Source organism: Melospiza georgiana, chromosome 5 (assembly GCF_028018845.1).
Source record: "Melospiza georgiana isolate bMelGeo1 chromosome 5, bMelGeo1.pri, whole genome shotgun sequence".
In the NCBI taxonomy this organism is placed as follows: Eukaryota; Metazoa; Chordata; class Aves; order Passeriformes; family Passerellidae; genus Melospiza; species Melospiza georgiana.
This window is the reverse complement of record NC_080434.1, coordinates 35,845,022-35,869,337: the sequence shown is the minus strand read 5'-3', so window position 1 is coordinate 35,869,337 and position 24,316 is coordinate 35,845,022. Positions and strand designations below refer to the sequence as shown.

Sequence of the window (24,316 nt, the reverse complement as noted above, 5' to 3'; positions counted from 1 at the left end):
ATAGTAATTATTAATACACAAATGAGATGTGGGAGGCTTTGACCAGGTCTTCTTCTGCAGCTCGTGTGGAAAGATGTAGTTTTACACACCTTATATATATTGCTTTCCTTTTAATTGATGTGTATTGATACTTCCTGCTTGCTTCTTGCTTTCCATGCCTGGCACTTGAAAATGAGGTATTTGAATTGTTGCTCAGTTGTGTGGTGTTTTGTTTGCATGCAGATAGCACAGGTAGAGGGCAGAGGCAGAAGACAGATTGGCCTGCTGGTGTTAGCTCCAGTTTTCATGTCTCTAGTGAAGAATTAGAACTTGTGTAGCCAAACTTAGTACAGAGCTGATACCTAAAGCAACTCTTGTTGGGGGCTGAGTGCAGGAGGGTCATGAAGCTGGGCAGGTTTCATTCTCTCCTGGACTGAAACAACAGAAGTTGTGACTTGGTGAGGTAGCACTGTGGTCCAGGTGGCAGAACAGCCCCTGGATTCAGGCTCTGCCTGTTGATCTTTCCCCAAAAACCTGATGCCACTGCAAACTTCCTCGTGTGCCAGAGCTCTGAAAGCCTCACCCACTGGGCAAACACTCAGTTACTAAAAATCCTGATTGCTGGCATCTGTATTCTAGGCAGGAGGCAGCTCCTTCCTATGAACAGCCTACCTAGGAAATAGGAAACAGCCCACGTAGTTTGCAGCCACTCTCCTGACTTCACTGTGCAGGGGAGTTTATCTTTACTAGAAACAGTAACTTAAAAGTGACCTTCATACTTACTGAAAGCACAGTGTGCTTGGCTGTGACTCATGGAAGCAGCCCAGGTATTGGGGAATGTCAGCATTTCCTTCTCCTGCCTGGTCCAGCAGTCAAACCAAGCCTCGTTCTATGTCAGGTTCCATATTGAAGGTGGTGTGTATGATGGCTCTGTCCCTGCCAGAATCCAGAATAAATCAAAAGCTCCAAAACCACTGCTGGCTGCTCAAAACAGCTCTGTGCTGGCTCGGCTGGGTTTCACGGTGAACCCCCATGCTCTGGTGTGTCTCATTTCAGTTTTTGAATAGCAAATCCAGTTTGGGTTGTGAGCCTCCAGCTCAAATAAAAGCCATTTTTTTTTTCTGTAGCTGTATGTCCTCCCTGAGGAATCCTTGGTTTCCCTCTTTACTGTGATCTTTGATGATTTTTGCCTCCTGTGCTGTTCATTGGTGCTTTACTTCAGCAGGAAATCCCCTTTTTTTAAAAAAAAAAAGCCTTGTGATGAGTCACTGCTGCTGTTTGCTTCAAACTGAAGGGGGTTCCAACTATGAAATTGTATTATTGCTAAAATAGAATCCTGTTCCATTGCGTAGGTAGCAGTTGAAAGCAGAGAAAGGTCTGGGGGAGTTGCAGGGTGAGCAAGCAGTGTTGCTGCTCATTTGTTTACTAGGGGCCTAATGGCAATTCCAGTAACCAGTAAGCAGCCTAGGAGTCTAGTAGAGCAAAACTCATCTCTAGCTGAAAAGCAGTTCTGTATCTCTGAAGCTGAGCACAAAGAAGCACAAAAACAGCCCCCAAACCATAATAGTTTCTGTGTTTCTAGAAAAGGATATTAAGATCCATTCAGTAAGAAGCCTAGTTTGGTTTGGGGTTTTTGTGTGCCTGTGTATGTTCATTAGGGATTCAAAATTGAATTGCTTTAAGAATGGTTCTTTTAGACATTGCTTTCAATTTTGTTCCTTCATTGGAAACCTGGCTATCCTCATCTCTGTGTTACTGTTGGTTTAGCCCTGCTGCTTTAAGCTGCAGTGTTCTGAAACCATAGTCTATCACTTGCTTTCATCTGAAGTAACTGCTGCAGAACTCTGTCATGCTGGAGTTTTGACCAATTTCCAAATCCCTGTGTGTGTATACAGGAGATGGAGATGTCATTTGAGGTAGGCTTTGGTCCTGTCAGGGATGCAGGTAATCCAGGTCTATCCTCTGGATGCTGACTTTGCACCCTCTTTCAGCTCTGGATTTCCTTCCTTATTTCAGAGTTCACCTGAGAGCTTCTGCAAGATACAGCAAAACAACCCCCCAAATTACAAAAGGCACCATTTAAAGGCATTTTGTATCAATGTGTTCAATATTAAGATGTTGAAGGCTGTAGTTAGTGGGCATTGAAAAGGACCATGAGGCTGCTGATAGCACCACACTAACACTTGAGTTTGAAGAGAGTCTCACTACTGGTTTTACAGCATATTGCTGGAAAGGAAATAAGTTAATAAAAGCCACAAAGATGTACAATTTCCCATAGCCTTTGACTAATGCTGTAAGACAGAGAGAGCAGTTAAAAAACCACTCTGAGCTGAAGGTGGGGGGATTTCCTTGGGAAGAATACTTGGAAAGGGCCTTGCTCTGAACCAGACCGGGAGGGAGACAGTTCTAACTTCCTGACAGGAGTCCCTGTGCTGAATGGGAGGATAGCTCCATCCCTCAACCCCCAAAATGCTTTTGGATTAGCATCTCTTCAAAGGTATTTCATGCTGAAGACTCAGAATCCCATAGCAATGCTCTATGATGTCTGATTTGCTTGGCTGCAATCCTCTCAGGTAACAGGACAAAAGGCTGAATATGCTTTTTTAGGAGTTTGGGTAGAACTAACCTTGAATGCTTGCCAACATTTAGAAGACTTACAAGTAGTAATCTATCAGACTCACAGGCACTCTGCTGTGGTTTAAGGCTTCCTACAAAATAGGATGCACAGAGAACTGCAGAAGCTTAGAGTAAGGTCACAATTAATAGGTGGATAAATATCCCTACATTATAAAACAATCCTCAGTGTTTAATGGTTTTCCTAGGTTATAATTGCTGGGGAAGTACATAAGGGAAGTATAACTTTGTTTATTATAACATTACAGTGCTCCAAGAACTTTTTTCTTTTTTTTTCTTCTTAAAGGAAAATAGAAAAGAAAAATAACCCCACCTTATCTCCACTCCAGCAAATGGCTTTTCCTTACATCATTTATAAAAATTAATCATTTTAACAACTTTTTTCTTTGCTGTTCAAAGAAGTTTTATATTTTTCTTGATTGTTCCCCAATGCCTGTACACTGCCTCTATGTTTTATGAGTAAAATCTAAATAACACAAGGGTACAGTTTCCATAAATTTAAGGTCATATGAGGTGGAAATAGCAGCCTAAGATCAGGAGTTGCTTCATTTTTATAGTCCGTTTTGTTGGTAACAGGAAACAGCTCTAAGGCAGTTTGCTTGTAGGATATATAGGAGTGTTTGCCTTTATAGATTTGTGTGCGTGTGTCTACAGGTTTATGTGATGGAGAGCTGCCTTAGGAATATTTGGATCTGGCTTCTAGCAGCCAGAGAGCTCTCTCTTGTGTGGTTATTAACTTTACCACACACTTGGAGAACAATATTGCAGAGTTGTAAGCAGATATTACTCTTGATTTCACAAAAAGGGAAAATTACATTCATATGCTTCATGGGGAAGGTGGGGCAGACAACTTCTGCTTCAGTGCTCTGGGGACTGCTGGTGCTTGTAGAAAGGTCACCAGATCCTCCAGAGAGGCTGGGAAAGAGTACAATTCTCATCTGAAATGGAGATGTGTTGCATCTCCCCACCTCCCTCTCCTCCAAAGTGCCTTTCGTCCTGTCCACCAGCAGCCAGGACACCCCCTCTGAGATAGCCTCACTTCTCTTTGCCCTTGGTCAGCTGCAAACCCAGCTGGAGGCATCTTTCTCTGTTCAGCCATCTGTACTGAGGGCAAGCAACACCATCGCTCACTGGGTGCATCAGAGTTTTTTCCTTTCTTCCTTTTCTTCCTTTGCTCCTTTTTTCCTTTCATTTTTAACCCAGACTCATGTTGTTGTCCATCACCTTATTTCATTCTCAGCCCTTTCTGTGGAGGTATCTGGGTGAACATAGTATCTCATTGCACTCCTTGCTGCTGAGATAAAAATCAGAGACCAGAAAAACTTAGTTTTGTGATAGATCAGGTTGTTGAGAGAATTCTGAGTCCTCTGGGATCTGTGTCTGATTTTCTTTTTGCAGCTCAGCCAAGAAATAGCAAAAGGCAGGAAAGTGTCTGCAGCTTGCAGGTTTTGGCAGTCCCTGAATCTGGGTGAAAATGCTTTGCTTCCTGCAAAAATACCATGTCTCCATGAAGTAAAGGTCACTTTTCTGTCAAACCACTAAAAGTTGCTTTAAGATGTCATTGACGCAGAGAGTAGTAAATTTAGAATAGCTGCAGGGCTGACTTTTCTCTCTTGGTAACTGGCAAGCAGGTGAAAGTGTGTATAGATAGGGAAGAAATCTCTCAGGAGTTGGTGCAGAAAGAGAAAATGCTTTCTTGGAGGATTTAGACACTGCTTAAAATTAGGTTTAATTCCAATTTGGACCAGAATTTAAACTCCGCAGTACCTCAGTAAAAAATGTAGTAGTAGAGACCAGTGGGTGGCAAGCCAGCTCAAGGTGTCTTTATTGCCAAGAAAAAAGTTTTGTAGTCAAACCTTCCTGTGACACTAATCTGCATGCTTTAAGTTTGTGGGATTGACAAATCTGATGGAAGGGGTGTTCCCACAAACATGAAATGGAATATTCCCATGATCCCACAACCTTTGTTCCTGCTGGAGCCTGCTGCTGACCTGATGTGAAGCCTGTTTTCATGCTTGATGTTGTATCAACTTCATGAGCATCTTCATGAAAATCCAGTGAAATAGCATAATATATTTGGGTAAAAGCAAAGAATTTGTAGAATCACCATCTAAGACCTCATAAAGGAGCTGTGGCGTTTCCAATTTTTCCATAAGGAAGTGAGATTTTGTTGTGGGTGGTCTTCTGTTCACAGCTAAGCAGTAAAACCACACAGTGAGCAGGAACAAAATGGGTGGCAAGTGCCTTGACTTTTAATACATCTCAGGCAAAAGCTGGCTTAGTCCAAACTAAAATCAAAGCAGTTCACTAAAATTTAGAGTAGAGCTGGGCAGCAGCATCTCCCTCCCTCATAAAGCCACTCCTGTGAGCACAAAAATATATTTTAATAGTGTTTGAAGAGTGGATAAGAGGTAACCTCACCTTTAAGTGTTTGATTCACCTCAAAAACCTGACAGCTGTGACTGGCTGTCTCACTGCTACTTCTTGATCTGGGGCATATGAACCTGTTCAAGCCATAGGTAACTAAAAGAGAGCAGCCAACCTGCTTGTGAGTGCAGCAGAAGAGAGAATTTCAGCTTGAGAGAGCCCTGAGTGCATGGGAGCAGTTCTGACTTGTGCACCAGAGAGAGAGAAGGACAGCTGCAGCCAGCCAGGGAGTAAGGAAGGATTCTGTGGAGGACAGCAGGCTGCCTGCTTTCAGAACGATCAGCAGAACAATCTCCTAATGCCCTGAGTGTGCTATCAAAGTGTCAGCTTCATGCTAAATCTCAGAACATTTCTGGGCAGCAAATCTGTCTCAAGTTGCCTCTCCAGAACGCTGGCGTCCCAAAGTGTTTTGAGCACTATTGAAATTGCTTTTTTTCTATCCCCAGTCTTCTTTCTTTGTTGTAGTGCTCTTTTCTCTCCTGAATAATACTTACATGTCAATTAAGCCCTTTACAAGTCACCAAGGATCTGGTATTTTAAGCTGTTGTCTTTGCATTATATTAAATTTTCTCTAACTAATTTCCTTATTTTTCCCCTATGGGAAGCCCCTAAACAAGCAGTTCTTCAGTGGACAATAAAATAATTTGAATGGCAGCCATCCAATCTGGCCTTTTTCTAGGTAAGTGGCTTGGCTATGCTTAAGAACCAATGAAATTTTTAATATTCAGTTTTATGTGGTGTAGCCAAAGGGGTTTTCTTCTTCTGAATGGGGGCAGTGGGAAAGTCAGGTAAAAAGGTGATTTCTGCTGTACCCCCACAGTTTTCCACTGGAGGTTAAAAGAAAGGGTTCCCCCTTCAAATTTTCCATTGACTGCTTTTCTCTGCCTCCACCAAACACTTTGTTGTGCCTGCCTTGCTGTGCTGAAAATGTCAATACTTTCATATCACTGATGTTTACAGGAGGTAAAAAAGCAAACCCTCTAATTGTTTGAGTCAGGAGGGCTGTGAAGCTGCTGTTTACAGGAAAGGAAGGGCCCACATGATCATCTCCCCTTCTCTGGAGGCAGGAAGGATGCTGTGCCCTGTTCACATCTGCTGCACAGAGGGAGCATCACCTCCGTGCCTGTGCCTGCTTTGGGCATGGCTGGTGCTTGGAGTAGCCCAGCAGAACAGGAAATGTCCAGGCTCAGAAGGACTCCAGTTCAAATATTTGTGGTTTGCATTTTATTCAGGGAATGTTTTCCAGAATCAATTCTCATCTTTGGTCACCTCTCTTATCTCGTGGGATGGCATAAAAAGGCACCTGACCTTAAACCCTTAACAGTCCTGGCTTTGCCTTGTCATGCACGAGGAGGAAAGTGGCTGTTCCTGGTGTCCCTGGCAGAAACCACAGGGGTTCTGGTGAACAGGTGATGGATAATAAACCCAGGAGCTGCACACATGCAAAGCTTTAGTTTAGCCCCATCATCGTTGAGCTGACAGGTGCTGACAAAATCACAGCCATGCCCTGAACTATTTCCAGTCCCATTGCAATTAAGCATGTTGGTCAGTCCAAAGGTGAAAGCTGTGTTGGAGTGCAGTGAAAGCCAAAACCACAGAAGGCTAAATTCACTGTATTCTGTGTGAATGCACTGCTGAGTAATATTTAATGTTTTTCCCTTCTTGTTCAGTCATCCAGTGGGAAAAGCATTTTTCTTCAGAGGATTGCTTCTTGGCTTTGACTTCTTTTGCTGCTTGCATTTGAGTATGTGTCACTCACCTCCCAGCACTTTGCTACTGAGCCTTTGCTGGGTTTCAAACATCCCCTGTTGAGAGTGTTCAGCTTTTTATAAATACTTATGTAAAATTAAGCAAGAGGTCAGGGTAAGAACAAGTGACTGATGTGGAGCTGAGTGTATAGGATGCTGTTCTGAGAAGTGGAAGATGTTGATGCTGTTGCATTTTTAAAAAAATTGTTTTAAGCAGGCAGCCAGTAAATCTGAGCTCTTGTTGGTAAACATGTGAACCATCTAACTAAAGTAATGAGTATTTTGTCTGAGAAAGTGACAGTAAATGCTTCATATAGAGTGGAACACTACTGCAAAAGACTGGAGAAATCACCCTGCATCTCTAGGACTTAACAGGAGGTATAAACACAGTTAAATGCCCTTCAGGGAAAGGATTGGACCCGGGTTTCCCACATCCTGATGCTGACCCTGGCCTGTTGTTTCCTCTGTTATAATTGCAAATGCCTGCAGAACAGTTTTGTTTGAACAAACCTGCAGTGAATTGAACGTGAATTTGCAAATGACTGCTCTCTGTGTGCCTGAGAGGAGCTGAGTAAGTGCTTTGACAGAAAAGCTCCACCCTGCTCTCCTGAGCAGCTGAGATATTTCTGCTAGGAGGATGGGAATGCTCTCAAGGCAGTTAGATCACAAGTATTACAGCAGGAATCTCCTAAAAATCTCAGCAGGGTTTTTAGTCCTCAGTGTAGAACTGCACAGGTTTTGTTGTCATCAAAACCGAAACTGATACACCAATCAGACTTCGAGATGAGTGTTTTTCGGAGCTTACCTATCGTGAATCTTTCACTTCTAGGTGAGAGCACGATAATTTTTATCATCTGTGAAACTTGATTAATCAGCTCCTGTGTGCAGTGGGCTATAGCCTGGAATGAACAGCAGATTCTTGAAAACGCTGCATCACTTCTTTTCTGGTGAAGGGGAGACATTTCTGCAGCCTTCACCTCTACAAGCACTCTTCCTCAGAATGAAAATCAGATATGATAGGGAGGTATTTCTGGTCAGGGGCAGAGCTGAATGTCACTGCTGATGAGGAGACTCTAGCTCGTCAAACTGATTCTGTAAGAGAAACCTTTAGAATAAATTCGAAATAAAAATACATTCCTAGAAATGGCTCCTTGACCTATTTGCCCCTTACAGTAAATTATTCTGCTTCTAGACTGATATTTGTGTTCTGTTCACTTGGAGTTGATGCAGCTTTTCCACCATGCCAGACCACCCCTGCTCCCACAGCGCCGCTCTTGCTGGTGCGTGGGCGCAGCGTTGTGTCACCGTTCCGTGCTAATCTGGAGAATGAGAGGGAATCCTCTGTGGTCTCTTACAAGCAGTGCTTTCAAGTAGATCTGTGTGGGCTGTGTTTGAGAGAGATGAATGTGCACTCAATGCTAGAATGACTTTAGGAAAGGGGTTTCCCTTAAGCCTGGGGTGTAGGTTAAACCTTGAGATATATATACACAGATAGACTTTTGCCTCCAAACCTCTTGGTTCTCATTTGATTCAGGGAGCCTTTACTTGAGCCTGGAATGTCCTAACCTGGCAATGCAGAGACAGACACCTTCCCTAAATATGGTGAGTAACATCTGCATTCCTTGGAAATCTGTACTTGGTAGGTCTCTTCCTAGCCTCAGAATGAAGTCATGTGCTTCTTTTCCCTTCTCATCTACCAAAAAGACTTCAAATCGAAAACCTGATATTTTAAAGGTTTATTTTGTTCCTAAGTGGCTTTGTAATTTCTTCCTACTCTTTATTTAGAATGACTATAGAAATGTTCTTTTATTTACTTTTCCTGAATAAAGTTGGACAATGAAAAGTACAGTAAAGGATGTATTGCCATATATATTACTGGCTATATTTAAGTTATTATTTATCCCAATTATTTTGGGGTAAATTTAGTGGTCCAAAGATTCAGTGCACTTATACTGGATTTGACCAAAATCCCTCTTTTTGGATAAGGTTTCTGCTGAGAACTTGGCAAGTTGCATCTGTTTTGTGGAGTTTGGGATGTTCCCTGAGCTCCTGACTGCCTGGAGCAGGCACAGGATTCCCTTAGGCAGTTCTATCGTGAGGACATCTACTACAAATTATTTTCTATAATCCCCATAGCATTGGAGAATGGGCTAGGTGATATTTTGCTTGCCTTGTGGCTGTAAATTGGTATTGAAGCTGCACCTCAGAAGTTTGGATGCATCCTAACCTTGAGTAAGGAATACTTGGAGATGCAGTATTAAAACCTCCTTTTTCCAGGGCCGTGCTGTTGGCTGCCAGAGGGCACATTGCTGTTTGTGCTGTGGCAGCTCTAGGAACTCTAGACTGTTATACCTCCATCCCAAAATGAATCACAAGTTCTCATCTTCCCTTGGCTCGATTCTGGATCCTCCGGACATGGTGATATACTGCTGGCACAGTCCAAAATTCTGGCAGCAGCACCACCTGTCTGGAAGTGTGGGAGTGCTGGAATGTGTGGAAAGCAACATATGATTCTGAGTTGTTTAGGACTGGCCGAGAAATGCCAATGATTTTTTGCTGCTGGCTGCTTGGAATGTTCCTACCTTTTTGTGAGCTCTTCTTTCTCCTTTGGTTTTTTGTTTGTTTTGGTTTTTTTGGTTTTTTTTTGTTGTTTTTTTTTTTGGTTTTTTTTTTTTTTTATTTTTTTTTGAAGCTTGTTTGGAGGGCATGAATCTTACATAGAACAGAGTGGCATTCCTCTTCTAAATCAACTCTTCTTCTTCCCTTCTTTTTGGTGCATTGCTTTTTGTAGCTAGGGTTGCCTTAGCCTTTTTTACGGACACGTGGCTCCTGTACTTGGAGCAATCTCCTTTCTGTTACCTTTTTATATTCTACTTCCTTATACTGCAGAGATTTGATTCCAAAGTCATGGATTTGACACTTCCTAACTTTAATCTCTTCCTTTGTATTGTACAAGAAAGTTTTGTCCTTTCCTGTCAGGACATCAGTTTCACTGCAGTGATGTCTCTATTAAAAATTCTTCAGCAAAAGCCCCACCTTTTGTGTGCTATCAATGAATATCATAGTTATTAATCTTACTTTTATCCTGCAGCATTTTTCCTTTTCACATCTGTATTTTATTTTTCTGAAAGCTTCCTATCCATGCTTTGGTAGTGAATAAAAAGCCCATTTTTTTACTGCATTATTTACAGTTGACATTTAACAAATAAGTAAGTACTTGCTTCCCATCTTGCCCACTTCCAAATAATTTGTTGAGCAAATTAAAATTGGACACAGATAATAGCATTGAAAAGATATTGAGTGTTTTACTTTTTCAACATATTATATAGTTTTTAAAAAATTAATTTTTATTCCATGAACAATTTGCTTCCACAGAAATTATGTACAGTAAGTGTGCTCAGAGTATCATGGACTTTGTACCCAGACCTCTGTGCACTACTTGGCTTTAGCTGAACTGAACATTTGCCATGAAGACAAAACTTCTTATAAATATATTAAAAATGAGGAGTCTCATTTTTAACAGGAGAAGTACTGAGAGTGTTTTGAGGTAGGTTGTGTGTGACTTTGATGGCTTGGTGAGATGATATTTGCAACTTCCTCTGGTCACTTCTTATGTGACTCTTTTGCATGTTGGGAGTGTGGTCATGATATTTTTGGCACCGAGCTTGTGTTTTGTGGCCTTTCAAATGAGTCTGTGTGCTTTAAACTCACTTGTGCAGGTGCCTGTGTAGAGTGACTGACATGGTAAGCCAAATGTAAATGTGTAAAATGTGTGTCACCCGAGGCTGAGCACAACTGTGGTGGCTTTTTGGTGGCAGTTGTGCAACTGATTTAACTTGAAGGGATGTATACTCATTGGGGAATAATCTTCTGACTTTTAGATCTTCTCGAGATCTTCAGTCCAAAGATGTTTAGAAATTTGCTGATTGGCAAAGGGAAAAACATGCCTGCAAATTGGTTGTGTCTCAGTTCCAGTTCAAGAAACAAGTGTTGTATTGATTTTGAATGAGGTCCTGTTGTTTAAAGCAGTGTTTTGCACTCACCACTGACACGAATTCATGTGTCAAGAGGAGCATTTTCACAAACCCAGTATGGGGAACCAGAGCCCACACTGTTTATCAAGTTGGGGATATCACAGCTCCATGGGAGGGCATCTGGGAATTAAGTTCTTTGCAAGGATTGCTGCTTAAAATCTACAGTTACCTTAATAAAGGAGAATTGTGCTTAATATGGAGATCAGCTTCAGGTATTCAGCATTAAATCTTCCTGCATCACACAGGGCAGGTACCAGTTTCATTTTGTCCGAATTAAATTAGGCAAGACAGCTATCTACTCTACTATTTATCTACTCTAGGAAACTATCTACTCTTTATTTTTGGTTAAAATCAAGCTTTGGGTTTAAAATTTTAGTTAGAAACTGTCTTACGCTGAAGTTTCAGCGCTTTATCAGGAAGTAACAGGGGGAGGAGACAACTGGCAGATCTTGCTGTGTTTGTGGCTTTTTCTAGGCAGCATTTGTGTGTGTGAAGCTGCATTTTCAGTAAAGGGCAGACAGACATGCAGGGTAATGGCTGGATCAAGTGCTACTCTGAGAACAAAACCTGAGAATATCTAGGTAGGGGGGGATGGCAGACATGTTCTGTGCTTGATTTCTTCATCAAACAAGTATTGAAGGCTTTATTCCTATTTTAGTTTAGTTTCAGTGAGTGTTGCTTAGGCTCTCTTTCATCAAATGCTCTTTTATTTCTCTGGTTGTTCTTCCATTTTGATCATATTTACTGTAACAATGCATTTCTGCCTCCCACTCCTCCTACACGACAACCACACACAAATAATGTGTAACCTGCTGGCCTGTTTATCAACAGCACTGGTGATGGTGTTTGTTCCACTTTGTTTTGGAGCTATTTTGCAATCTGGGTAATGCTTAAATGAGGTAAATTTACTCAGCCTGGCTGTGACAGGCCCTGCAGCTTTCACAACAGAAAAATGTGTATTACTGGAAAGGTAACTTATGAGTGGGTTTATTCCTTCTGTGAATTTTGTCAGCAGGTACTTTAATTTATTTGGCATATTGTTTCTTTTCTGTTCTTTCTACTGGGACAATGTCTGGTGATGGTGGTGACCTGTAAAACTGAACCATGGGGTTGATCTCGGCAGGAAAACCAAACCAAACATCTCCTTTCCCCTTTTTGTGCTTTTAGTCTGGCTCATCTCTGGCATTCATTTTAAATTGCATTCCTACAAAATATTGCTTTGATAAAAATTAAAGGAAAATGAATTACTGAGCAAGTTTGGGTGAAATGAGCAAGGGTTTGGAAATATCAGATGCTCTTAAGCTAGAACTAGATTTGGGGAAAGAAAAAGAGAATGGAGCAAGATGAGTGCAGGATTTAACATTTACAATAAGGATGTTTGTGAAAAGCACTTCGGAAAATATTTTGAAACACCAGTGTGATGAGTGCCTCTCTGGTTGTAATCAATTTTACAGTTAAGATTTCATTAGAATTAGTGAGTCTCATTGTCTTCCTTGAACAATGTAATTTTTTTTCATCTTCAAATGTGTTTTTTTCTATGTGGGAAACTTGTTTTTAATGCAAATTAATACTCTAGCCAAACAAGTGCCTTTTTGACCTATTGTGGGTGTATCTACAAAATACTTAGGGCTTGGAACCATGATAAATTTGGGGGGGGAGCACCAAGGAAATTATGCACCCTTTTTAACAAACATTTCCAATTATTGCAAAACCCCATAAATCTGTGAGCAGGACTGATTCTGTTTTACTTCAGGGTGTTCCTGTTCTTAAAAGCCTTGACAGAAAGCAGAAAATTTATGTAGTTCTGGGCAATCCTTTACATGACCATTACAACCCTCTCTTTTACAGAACCTTAAATTCTTTGAAGTAGCTGAATTTTATCCATCTAGGCTTCAGTCTGCCAGATCTAATAAAAATCTACAGCATTACACTGCATATTATGATTGTAAAAACTTCTGGTTGTCCTAATAACAAACGCTTGCACAGGGCACAGGGACTGGGTTGCATCTCTTTGGTTCAGGTTCTCAAGCAGAGATTTGGATTTTAGCTACAAAATCTGCATATGACTAAGAGTCAGGAGACCTGCACAGCCTCCCCCACCCCAGCAGTGTGAGCAGCAGGGCTTCTGCAGAAATGCATGTTTATGCTGCCTGGGTGTGCAGCTGGGATGTGGGACTTGTCAGCTTGCTCTGTGTTTCCCTGGCTCAGTGGAGCAGGGACACAGGAAACCCAGAGTGCCCTCACTGCAGCCCCAGCAGGGCCCCCAAATCTGGCTCACCCTGCACAACCAGGAGAGAACAAGATAACTGAATAAACAGATTTTTGTTCATTCACCACTGCTTTTCTCCTTTCCAGTTTTTCAGTGTGTTGCTTGCTTCTTACAGGACTCGTACCAACATGGGTGTCATATTTTCAGTAACATTTCACCTGCATCCTTTTAATGTGGGCTGCAATACTGTGCCCAGCTTGGCAAATACACCTGAAACTGGTGAAGTGTCAAAGCTCAGTGGACAAATTAGGGCTGGAGTAGCAGTCTGAATTCTGTGGTGTTCTGGGTCAGTTTGGGGTTTTTTTCATTCTGCTTCCTTTTAGTTATTTTGCTTTGTTGTTGTTGTTGTTGTTTCAGTGACAGTGGAGTGTTCATTCCAGGTCAATGCTTTTCAAATTTTATATTTTTTTAGTCAGACACATGCAAGCCAAGTTCAGGCACTCCAAAATAAGGCTTAATCCTCACTAGTCCCCTGTGTCTGCTGCTCCCATTGAAATCAATCAAATGCAGCTTTCCATACTTCAGTGTGATTGTGTTATGATTAAACAGACACTCATAAAACTCAGACAAGCTGGAATCAAGTTTCACATGAAACTGAATTGACATTTTTTTCCTTAATAGGACCCTTGTAATTAGTGATTACCAGATGCATTTAGAACGTGTGAAATGCCTGCAGGAATTGGAATTTAGAAAGTGGGGGGATGCCAAACACCTCAGGTCTTCTGCTGGCAACCTTTCATTTTAAATTTCTGCCCTGCACATCAATGAAGGAGCATGGTTTCTATAAAATGTTCAGCTGTGGTTTCACATTAAGCTGATGTTACCAATAAGGAGAGTAACTTGTAATTGAAAACTGATTTGCTTATAAATAGCAGGTTTAGCTCTGAATGGCTCCCCTCTTCATTTCAGTGGTCACCTTGCTGTCCTTAAGATGGGTCCTATGAAACCTGTCAATTTTCAGTTCTAGTAATTGCCATGATGATGATGTTTGATGTAAAGAGAAGAGTAAGGCTTCTGGGCTCCTTTTCTGATGAACTAGAGGTGTCTGAGGAAACATCCCCAGGGCTGTCACCAGCCTGCAGCACAGGAGCAGAATGATTGCTCTGGGTGAGGGGGTGTTGGCTCACTCTTTGTACCATGTCTTCTTCCACTTGAGACGGAGAGGTGGTGCTTGCTTTCTTCATGTTTGGAGTTCTAATTCAAAATCTCCAGTTTCAAGAGATTATCTTAATGTGGACTGCTTACTGTAGCAGCCCTTTTCTCTGGGAGCTTGGTCTGGAATTTTTTATTTGTCTCCCTTCTCTTTGGAAATGCAGTGCTGGAGAATAACTTGCCTGACCAGAGGGGAGCTTGTAGAGTGCTGGAACAACACACTCATGCTCAATAACTTCCATGTGGCTCCTTTTCTCTCCAAGTGATTTAGATCAGAGTCATTACTCAAATTCTCTTAATTTTGGGGCAGTAGTTTTATTGGGCACTTCCATGAAGCATAGGAATTTTTTGGACAATGTGAGGACACGCTTGAATTCAAGAGTATGAAAAATAATTGATTCTTTTAGGATGATTAATAAAACCCTTTTTTGCAACCCTTCCAGTGTTCCTGCAACTGCTGGCAGCTTTGTTCCTTGGGTAGATTTTTGTCACAGCAGCCAGTTCTGGCCTTGCAGAACTGTCCCTGACGCAGTGGTGGACTTCATAGTGGATGGTGCTGGGAAGGAGGAAGTAGATTCCTGGCTTGCTTGTCAACCATTTGTAGTTTATGAAAAATAAAATAGAAATACAAGACACTGTTATCTGTTCTCACTGTAATTGGTTACTTAACTTTTTCTTCTTAGATTGTTGGGGTTTTTTTTACTTCTCCTTAAAAACTCTTGTTTTTTCTTCCCTGCTCCTAATAGATTCACTGTGAGGAGCTCAAAATGAAGAAGAAAGATGCAGAGGATTGCATGGAGCTGTGCCCCAATCAGTGTGTTGAGATGGAAAGGTACTGTGTTTGTTACATGGAAAAACTTCTTTGTTAAAAATTTTTGGGCGCCTGCAGTTTCACAAGGTGGTTTTTGTCCTACTGATGACACTGAGAGGATTAAGTATGATGCGGTGAGTCCTCTGCCTTTCAGCTGAGGCTGCTTGGCAGCCACCACAGGCAAGGAGCTGACCTGACTTCAAGAGCTGGTTGTCCCCTGTCAGCTCCTGTATGTTACATTTCCTGGCTGCATGTCCAAATGGTTCTCATCTGTCTGTCCTGCTCGTGCTGTCAGTAGATCACTGCAAATCCCTCAGCTCTGTGTGGTGGACACAGACTCCAATGAATGGAGGCTTGTTTTCCTCCAAAGGCTCAGCCCAGCTCAACAGGGTGTTGGTGAAGCATCCCCATCCTGGCCCAGGCTGCAGCAGGAGACACAATGGGCTGCTTGTGGTGGTGCCTGATTTGAAAAGAGAGCAGTGGTGTCAAGTACCAGTTAAAAATGTCAGCTCTGTGCAGTTGCACTGCATCAGAGTCACAGCTTCCCAAAGGAACAAGCACGTGGATGATGTGAACAGACTTGTGGGGCTGCAGCTGAATGTGCAGGGCAAGCAGCCAGTCCAGAAGGGGCCATGGGAGGGACACCATTCCAAAAAGGCATGTACTGAGGCCAGCAAAGTGCCCTGACAGGGGCACAAGCTTTTCTAGGCGTTGATCTCCACAGAAAAAGAATGAGTGCTTGAAAAACATCTCTGTTGCCTCCCATTGTGTCATTTCAGCTTTCAGTTCTTTCAACACATTCCTGCCACCTCCCCACAGCTTTCTGCATGTGTGCCTATCAGTGGGGGAGTTCATCTGCTCCGGCAGCACGTGCTGCTTGGCAGATCTGCTTGGCCAAGCTTGCCACTTGATTGATTTCCATGGCAGAAATCAATTCCCTTTCCACTGGTGAGGCACACACAGCTACGTGAGGCCTGGGGGCTGAGTCTGGGTGACAGTGCCCCACTTGCTGCCTTTTCAGGGAGACAGTTGTCTGCAACTCCCCCAGGGCTCATTTGAAGCCTGGGAAAGTTGGTGGAAACAATTGAATTGGCTTTCCTGAGGTTTGAATGCAGCCCTAATGCTGTCCATTAGGAAGCCAGTCAATGTCTTGGTAGTAAAATGAACTGGAAGATCCAAGTGAAAGGAGGGTGATGCTCTTTTCCTGATGTACAAGATGTATAGAGTGCAGGGGTGAGGGATCAGCATGGAAACTTCCCAAGGGACAGGAATATCCAGGCACAGAGGGAACAGCACCATGTGATAAGTAACATCATTTAATGCAAACCAACAGCCATGGTCTTCTTGCATGTTGCAAATTTCCTGAGGGGAGTAGTCAAACACTGAGAGACACTGAGTGCCTGTATACCATTAGTAACTTTCCTTCTCCTCACTGAGCTGGGATGGGTTATAGATGCTGCTTCACTTAATCACTGGGCCCCCCCTTTTGGGTTGTTTTTTTTTTTCTTTTTTTGGCTTTTTTATTTTCAGAGGAAACCAGATGTGTTTCCATTAAGAACATGCCCCCCTTTTGTTGTCATTTGTCTAATTCTTAAAATTAAGCAAAAGTATTAAGGAATAATTGTTTCTGCTCACATTAACAGCACACAGCTTCTCCAGATGTGGCATTTGACAGGCCAACAGCTGCTGGCTATTAAAAGTGCCTTAAAAGGCCCATTCCTTTGTCATAAAGGGAACAGAAGTGTAGGGACGTTTATGGGGTGAGAGGTAGATGTTTTGGCTGCATCAGATTTGAGGGAAAGTTTTAGGTGGTTTCTCTGCTATGGTCACAGGGCTTGTTTTAACCCCTATCATGCACCTTATGGAGCTCTCTTCTTGGCACTGGGGTGAGGTTATTCCTAATCCCACACTGACCTGTGGGACTCTGAAGACAGAGCAGTTCTGCCAGGTAGATCTCAGTTGATGTTTGGCTAGCTTCCCATCTATGCTCTTGAAACAGTAGATAAATTTTTTGGGGTGAAACTTAAGTTAAAATATTAAGCGAAAAACAATTTCAAATAATATGCTGCTGCTTTTTTTTCCCCCTAAACTCTCTTTTTAAGTATCTACTCATAATCATCAAAGGCAGGTGTTCTTTTTGTGTTTGTCCCAGCACAGTATGTTTTATGCCTAATAAACTGTTTTTTATGGTGGTACATGTGAGGTGGAACATGGAACGAGTGGAGCTCAATTTCAAAAGTTCTGGCTCAAATTCCCAAGCCTAAACTTGAGTGGAGTGTTGAGTACTGGAATAGCACCACTGGTCCTTAGGGAGCTGCACCACTTTTTAACTATTCCCTATTAGATCAGAGTCTGCTAAACTTCTAAGAGCTTACAAGGCTGCAAAATTTTTTTCAGTAACAAAAGTGTTTTTGTCTTCTCAGCAAATTTTTCTTCTTCCTATTGCTTATTGGACTGGAAATTCTTTGCTATTTTTCAGTCTTAACTGAAAACTTCAATATAAAAATCTCAATGTATTTGCATGAAAAAAAAAATCGAAGAGTTCTACAAAACTGAATTAAAAGAGAGCAAAAGTTCTGCAAAATTACATGGAACATAAGAGAATAGCCTTGTTCTAGAGATAAACTGTCCTTTTAAAAAATTATATCCCTATTTTTATTCCTATTTTAGGTCTATTTCTAGAGCAAGTTAGGTTAAATATTCTGTAATTCAATCCGATTCTCCCCCTTATTCTACAGGCCTTTTTCTGACATGGAGTCTATTATCATAAATAAGGGAAATATTAGCCGAAACAATTTGGCACATTTTAAATTGATCTGACTAGCTCTTTCTCCATAATTCAAATGAAGAAATTTCTATTTATCCATAAGTTTACTTCCTAGGCTTAGCCAAACAAGAATCCTATATCCCAAATGCCCACCCAAGGGGATGAAGCACATGTTTTACCATTAAGCTCTGGAATTCATTTCCCATCAAAATGTGGCTCCATGGTGTTGGCGTCTGGCTGTAAATCCTGCCTTAAAGCCTTTTTTCACAATTGTTTATGGTGTGTATTTGTGCTTTCACCACCACAAGAGAATGACCCCAGCACACCAGCCTTGAAATTAATAGTTAAAATAGAATTATATGGCTTTGGTATGAGTGTTGTGTAATAAATGCCTCAAGACATCTCGTAGGTATGTCCATTGTTGCCATGTAACTGCTATGAGTAAGGAATAATGCCAGTTTCCAGTAAAAAACAGGAAAAAGTCAAGAGATGCAAAACTGGGACTCCTATGGAGCCTCTACCTTCTTATTTGAGGAACTTTTGGTTTTCGGCCTTCAATCTATGCTGCTCAAGCCTGAAGCATGGGGCTGATCATGTTCTGGCTCTCCGCTTAAAACTGGAATTGCTGTAAAAACTATGCAGCCATTTATAAACAAACAATCATTATTAGTTAGAGAATTATACTATTATAAATAATACCAAAAATTATAAATAGGCCAGTGTAGCTAAAAACTGAAGTGGTGCAAAGATGTGTTATAGGGCAAGAAGTGAAAACCATTTTAAATACAGCAAGTTGAACACGTGGGAGAAATGAAAATAGCTTCAGTGGAGTGCACAGTGAAGTTCTGCATGGATATGACAACTTGAAAACCCAAGAGAACATGCCTAATTTTTATTCTTGGTGGACATGGCTTTTCAGATCTGACATGGAAATTGTGAGGAAGGTTGGGCTGTCTGTTTTCCCTGCAAGCTGCTAAAACTTGTACTGGGAGGCCATCTTCCTTCATTACATCTGGACCTTCTGCTTCCGTGTCAAATATCTTAATTTTTCAAAAAAGAAAATTTTAAAACTAACTCAAAGTCTCCAAAAAAGAGTTAACATTCTAATCTCTGATTGCCTTCTGCAGGAATCACAGCTTGCTATGTGTAGTTTTTATATCTATACCTTAGAAAGCTTAAGCACATGGAAGGATTATACTTTAACTTGTATGACCACAGAAAAATGCTTTTAATATTTTAATATTTTCTCAAAAGTTTTAATGGTGCAGAGGTTTCCTGTGAACTCCAGGAAACCAAAAGCAGTTTTGCAAACTGTTCTGTGCAGAATCTGAATGCTGTGTGCCCTCTAGAGCTCTCTGGGGGAAGCTCTGGTAGTCTCGCTCTGGGGTAGCTCCTTATCAGGAGTCCCTTGATGTATTCGAGCACTCAGAGCATCTGTGTGCTCTGAGAGTCCAGATTCTAAATCAGATCTACACAGCAGATCTGAATAATGGTCTAGTTCGCCATAAGTGTATCCTTCTGATTGTCAAAGTGGCTGATAATAAAATGCAGTCATAGTTTCTCAGTCTAAAAATGAAGTAACTTTCTGACTTTTGTGATAGTCTTCAAACACAGAGCAGAAATTGGTTTGTAGAGATCGGAGCCTTTTGTAGTTCTCTTTCTTTTACCCAGGCACAGCTGTGTCCTGCTTTTGCCCAGGTAAATCCAGAAAGAGGAGTGTAGGGACAGACAAGGGTAGGAGCAGCCAGAGGTGATTATCATTTACAGCTACAACATCAAACTGTGGTGAGCAGAGCAATGAACACTTCCTGACTGAAAAAAATATATCAAAAGCCAGCCCCCCATGTTTATGGGTTATTCTCAGCTTGGTTCATGCTCTGACCTCAGGAGGTTGTGGTCACACATCTCCCCTTGCAGTGGCTGAACCAGAAGCAGAGCTGAGTGCAGCCTGCCTAAGCATTTGCTGCTGCACTCCTGCCAGATTGCTGCTCATCTTTTACAGTCCCCAGGGCTGCACCCAGCCATTGCTCCTTTATTCTGAGTATTTTTTTCTTATGCTTTGCTGCTTCATTTGGCTTGAAAGAGTTTGGAAGCACTGGCTGCTCTGCCCGAGCTGGGCGAGTCGGCTGTGCTGGCAGCTGGGGGTGGTGAACTGCAGCAGCGAGCGGCTGCTTCCGTGCTGTGGCTTTTCAGCTCTTGTGAGCAGCCTCGGAAGCGGCGAGGGCTCTGCCCAGGGCATGTGCACCTCTGCTGCACAAAGCTGCCTCAGACAGCATCAGGAGCCGCAGTCCCAATGGTGCTGTTCTCCAGGGAAGTGCTCTTGGGAGTGCAGAGCGCCTGCTCTGCCTGCTGCCTGAGGTGTGGGAGCCTCAGCACAGAATGGCTTAGAACAAGTTCCCCTTGCCCTGGCTTATCCAGGATTTTGCAACATTTAGCCAGCCAGAGGAGGGCTGGATTTCTGCCTCGAGGTTCGTTGTTTCCTCCCGCAGTGTTCTCCGTGCTGCTGCTGGGGCTCACCTGCCACCCACGCCCAGCTGAGCCTGCGGAGCCCCGCACCAGCCCTCAGAGCAGCTGCAGCCTCCCCCAGCACCGCGGAGCTCATGACAATGTGCCTGGGGAAGGGCTTGCTCTTAGTCCTCATGGCTATGAAAGTACAGCTTATCTAACCACCAGCAGCAAGTCAAAAAAAACCAACCCAAACAACCCAGCCCTAGAATTTTACTAGCCCTTTTTTGCTACTCTTGGTGTTTTATTTCCTCTTGGAAATGATTTTTTTTTTCCGTGCTTAGTGAAAATACATTTCTGCTACGGTCTCTGTGTTTTAAATATGGAGCGTTAAATGAATCGTTCTATGCTATCAGCATGAAATTCACCACACTTCTTTACTCTTTGATGAAGATAAATGGGTTTGTTTGTTGGGCAATTTTATCAATTTCGCTTCAAGAGTTTCCTCAGAACCTGCTGCTCACTTCCTGACGATTGCCTGTCTAACCTGTCTAAACTTCAGGAAGTATAATTGACAAACTCTTACAGCTTTCAGTTTTTCTGGTCGTTCAAATAAAAAAATGTGTATTTTCTGTTGAAATCAAGAAGTAATCTTGCTATAACAGGTCGGTGATTTTTTTTTTTTTTTGAGCCTTGCAGTTTGCTTTCTGGTCATGCATTAATTATATTTAAAATTGGTTTAAGCTGATTAGGCAATGAACTCTAAGTTTGAAAAAGAGATGAATCTTTCTTGATAACTTGGGTTGATCTAGGAGATTTAGGGGCTTGTGCTAATTGTATCTCAGTTAATTATCTGGAAGTCACATTCCACCATGACAGTGTATCAGGTGAATCAGCCCTAGTTGCAAGTTTGTTCTGGGAATCTGGAACAAGCCCTTTTGTGCACCTAAGTCCTCTATGTCCTTAGCAGTGAGACTGAAAGAAAAGAATTTTCCTGCAAAAAAAAAAAAAAAATTAAGTGTTCTCAACAGACCAATTTTTTTACAAGATGTGAATGTTTTTAAAAGGAATTTTTAAGGGAAAAAATTTTGAAAATGCGTGTCAGGTGTCTGCTACAAAGTGTTAGAGAAAACAAAAGGTGCCATTAAAAGACTTTGTGAATATGAGATTTTTGAACTCAAAAGATTTAGAGCACCTGCTTTTGCAGTTCTAAACCTATTCAACTATTCTGACAGCATTTTTGCTGAAGCTGAATTTAAAACTCTTGAAACTCTGAGTGAAATTTACGGCATGTGGCAGTCTTAATATAATTCCCAAAAGGGTCGATTTGGATTTTGTAGGTGAAAAGTGGTACAATTCATAAAGGCTTCTTGTGTAAGTATTTTAAATCAATTTCTGCCACATGAAGATTGTGTGTCACTGCCCTGGTGCTCTCTGCTTGTGTTACCAGGAAGGAAGGGAGCTGGAGCCTGGTGCAGGACCAGCTCTGTTCTTAACATTCACAAGAAAGCCTCAAATTCTGGTGTAAATTGTAACATTGCTTTTTCTTCCTGAGCAGGTGTGAAAGTAAAGAGCTGGATGTTGAAATAAGGAACCTGATAGGGAAGAGCAACGCTTTGGAGTCGTGTGAGGACCCCAAACCTCTTGCCCAAGAGAGGCTGAGCCCTCAGAGAACTTCGTGTTCCCTTAAGGTAATCACAGTGTGCTTTTGCAATGTTTATCTGCCAGGAAAGAACGTTCAGGGGATGTTCTCTGCAGGGCTTGACTATGCATGAAACTTGAGGATTTCTGAAATGATGCAATGAACTTGCTGCACATTTTTTTCCCCTGACATAGCTACTTTTTGGTATGAGGAAGAGTGACTGAGAAGGTGCATTTTATAGTGCTTTAAAAGATCAGCTAAACCCACTGGTTATTATCCTAAGTGTCAAACCCTATAGCCGGATGTACCTTTTGGATAACACAGCTCCTTGGAACTGTGTAACCCCCAAAACACTGTCATTTTTGATGCATTTGGAAGTTCTGATTTAGCTGGGAATGAGCAGAGGTGTGGGAGACACAGACCTGTGGAAGTGTCAGAAAGGCTTTCAGATGAATAGGAAGAGAGGAGAAGGAAAATGATGATGATTCAAACCCACACTTCTGTGGTATTGCAAACAGAAAATCGTAAGCCACCTGCTAAGGCAATTGTCTTTGCCTGCAGTGAAGCCGTGGTTAACAAGCCTGACAGAAACTTGTTCTGGGTTTCCCTCTCAGTTTCGCTCCTCTCCCCTGAAATAGCGAGAATAGAAGGAATTTCCCCGTTTTCCACAAACTAGGAACAGGAGGAGGGAGGGCTGCAGAGGAGAGGAGTGATTAAACCGTGAATGATCCACCTGCAAGGGATGGCGCTCTTACCTGTGTCACTGCAGCACGGGATGGGGAAAGGAACGCTCTGAGGGCTGCACGCCGAGGCACGGTGCAGGAAATTGGTGAGGAGGTAAAAGGGAGATGACTCTCTTCTACGAAATCCGAAATTACACCCAGCTCCTTTCACATGCAAACCGCCATCTCCAGAATGACTCATGACCTCGGGGCACGGAGCTGAGCCAGCCTGAGGAGACACCGCAGGGTCAGACCGGTGGGATTAGAAACCAGCGGGGGAGAGGGAACCGCAGGGAGGGATGGGGATTCCCGGAGGCGGGGGAGAAACGAGCCTGGCGAAGCACAAGTCAGGGCAGAATGAGGCTGTGAAATTACAAGCCACAAATGATCCATGGAAATCCACATGTTAGCCTCTCTCCAGCAGAAGGAGACATAGGGAAGGATTTGGGGGATATGGGCAATGTGAGGAGGAAAGAGAAAGGATGTGCTCACCGGGACCCTTTCTGAGGAGTGCTGCAGTGCTTGACACAGGAGACAGTGGCAGTATTTAATCTGTGGTGCTTTTACACTCTTTGCATTTATGGCACTCCTTACCTTTAAAATGCATGTGTGAGGTTTTCAGAGCTTAAAGAGGGATACTTCATAATATTTCTGCACTAGACACATGCTGGCTGGTTTTTATTTATATTTCTAAGTCACAACTTTTCACTTGGCTGGTTATTGAGCTGGGATTCAAGTGAGTGACAGCTTGACAGTCTTGCTGAGCTTCAACAACCTCAGTGTAATGTGCTAGGAGTGCCTGTCTTGGATTGTGTTTTGGGAAAGGAGGGCAAATTTTTAACACCTAGTAGAATTTGTGAAGGTTATGAAATAATACTAAAAGAACCTTACACCAGAAAATAGCAGTTTCGGAAATAAGGCTGATTGGCACTTGAAATGAGGGACAAATGAAATGCTCAAGAGTTAAGAAAAAGTTAATAATGAAACAAAAGTGTACCCTTCCCTAAGTGTCAGTCATTCATCACGAAGTTATTTGTCAGAGACAGCAAGTCATTTTCATTCTGTAACATTTTTTCTGGAGTGAAGAGTACAAATTGCACTCTACAGAATGGCATTTCCATCTGACCTTAATCACTTTCAAGACAAATCTATAAGTATCTTAAACAAAATCCCCTTTTTGCCAGGATTTTTTTCCACAAGAATTTATGAACTTCTCAACACGTCCTTCAGTCTATGATTCCTTCAGTTGCAGCTTGTCCTGATGCGGCATTCTCCATTCCGGAAAGGGAATAGATTAGCATTTTTTAAATTGGCAAATTGCCATCCAATTCTTCTCACGTGGAACTTGGATTTTCATCAGCAGGCCTGAGTTTGCAAATGCTTAGGTACTTGAGAGGCCTTGCCCTTAGTGGATAAAGGAAATCCTGAAGCAGGAGCCTGTGCTCAAATATTTTGATTTACTCTGAAACCATGTCTTGCTCTAATTTTATCTAGTTCCCACATATTAAGACACAAATTTGCATCTGCACCTATTTTTCTGTCAGAGGGAACATGTAACTGAGCAGCACAAAAGGCTGAGGCTGACACACTTACTGAAGGGAAAATCCCTTTTTAGCACACCACTCTGGTGAGCCACAGGGGCCTGGTTGGGGCAGGAGGAGGCAGACTCTTCTTCTTGGTTCAAGA

The 24,316-nt window shown here is 42.2% G+C and overlaps 1 protein-coding gene across 1 annotated transcript in view; it reads left to right on the top strand.

Annotated features, from left to right (window-relative positions):
* Nucleotides 1–8,333: 8,333 nt before the first annotated feature.
* Nucleotides 8,334–24,316, top strand: part of TNIP3 (TNFAIP3 interacting protein 3) — a 38,693-nt gene continuing 22,710 nt past the window's right edge. Inside the window, exons 1-3 of the mRNA XM_058024946.1 lie at nt 8,334–8,390; nt 14,990–15,075; nt 21,825–21,957. Of these exons, the coding sequence (XP_057880929.1) occupies nt 8,361–8,390; nt 14,990–15,075; nt 21,825–21,957 (249 nt within the window). The 5' untranslated portion in view covers nt 8,334–8,360. The remainder of the gene's footprint in view (nt 8,391–14,989; nt 15,076–21,824; nt 21,958–24,316) is intronic.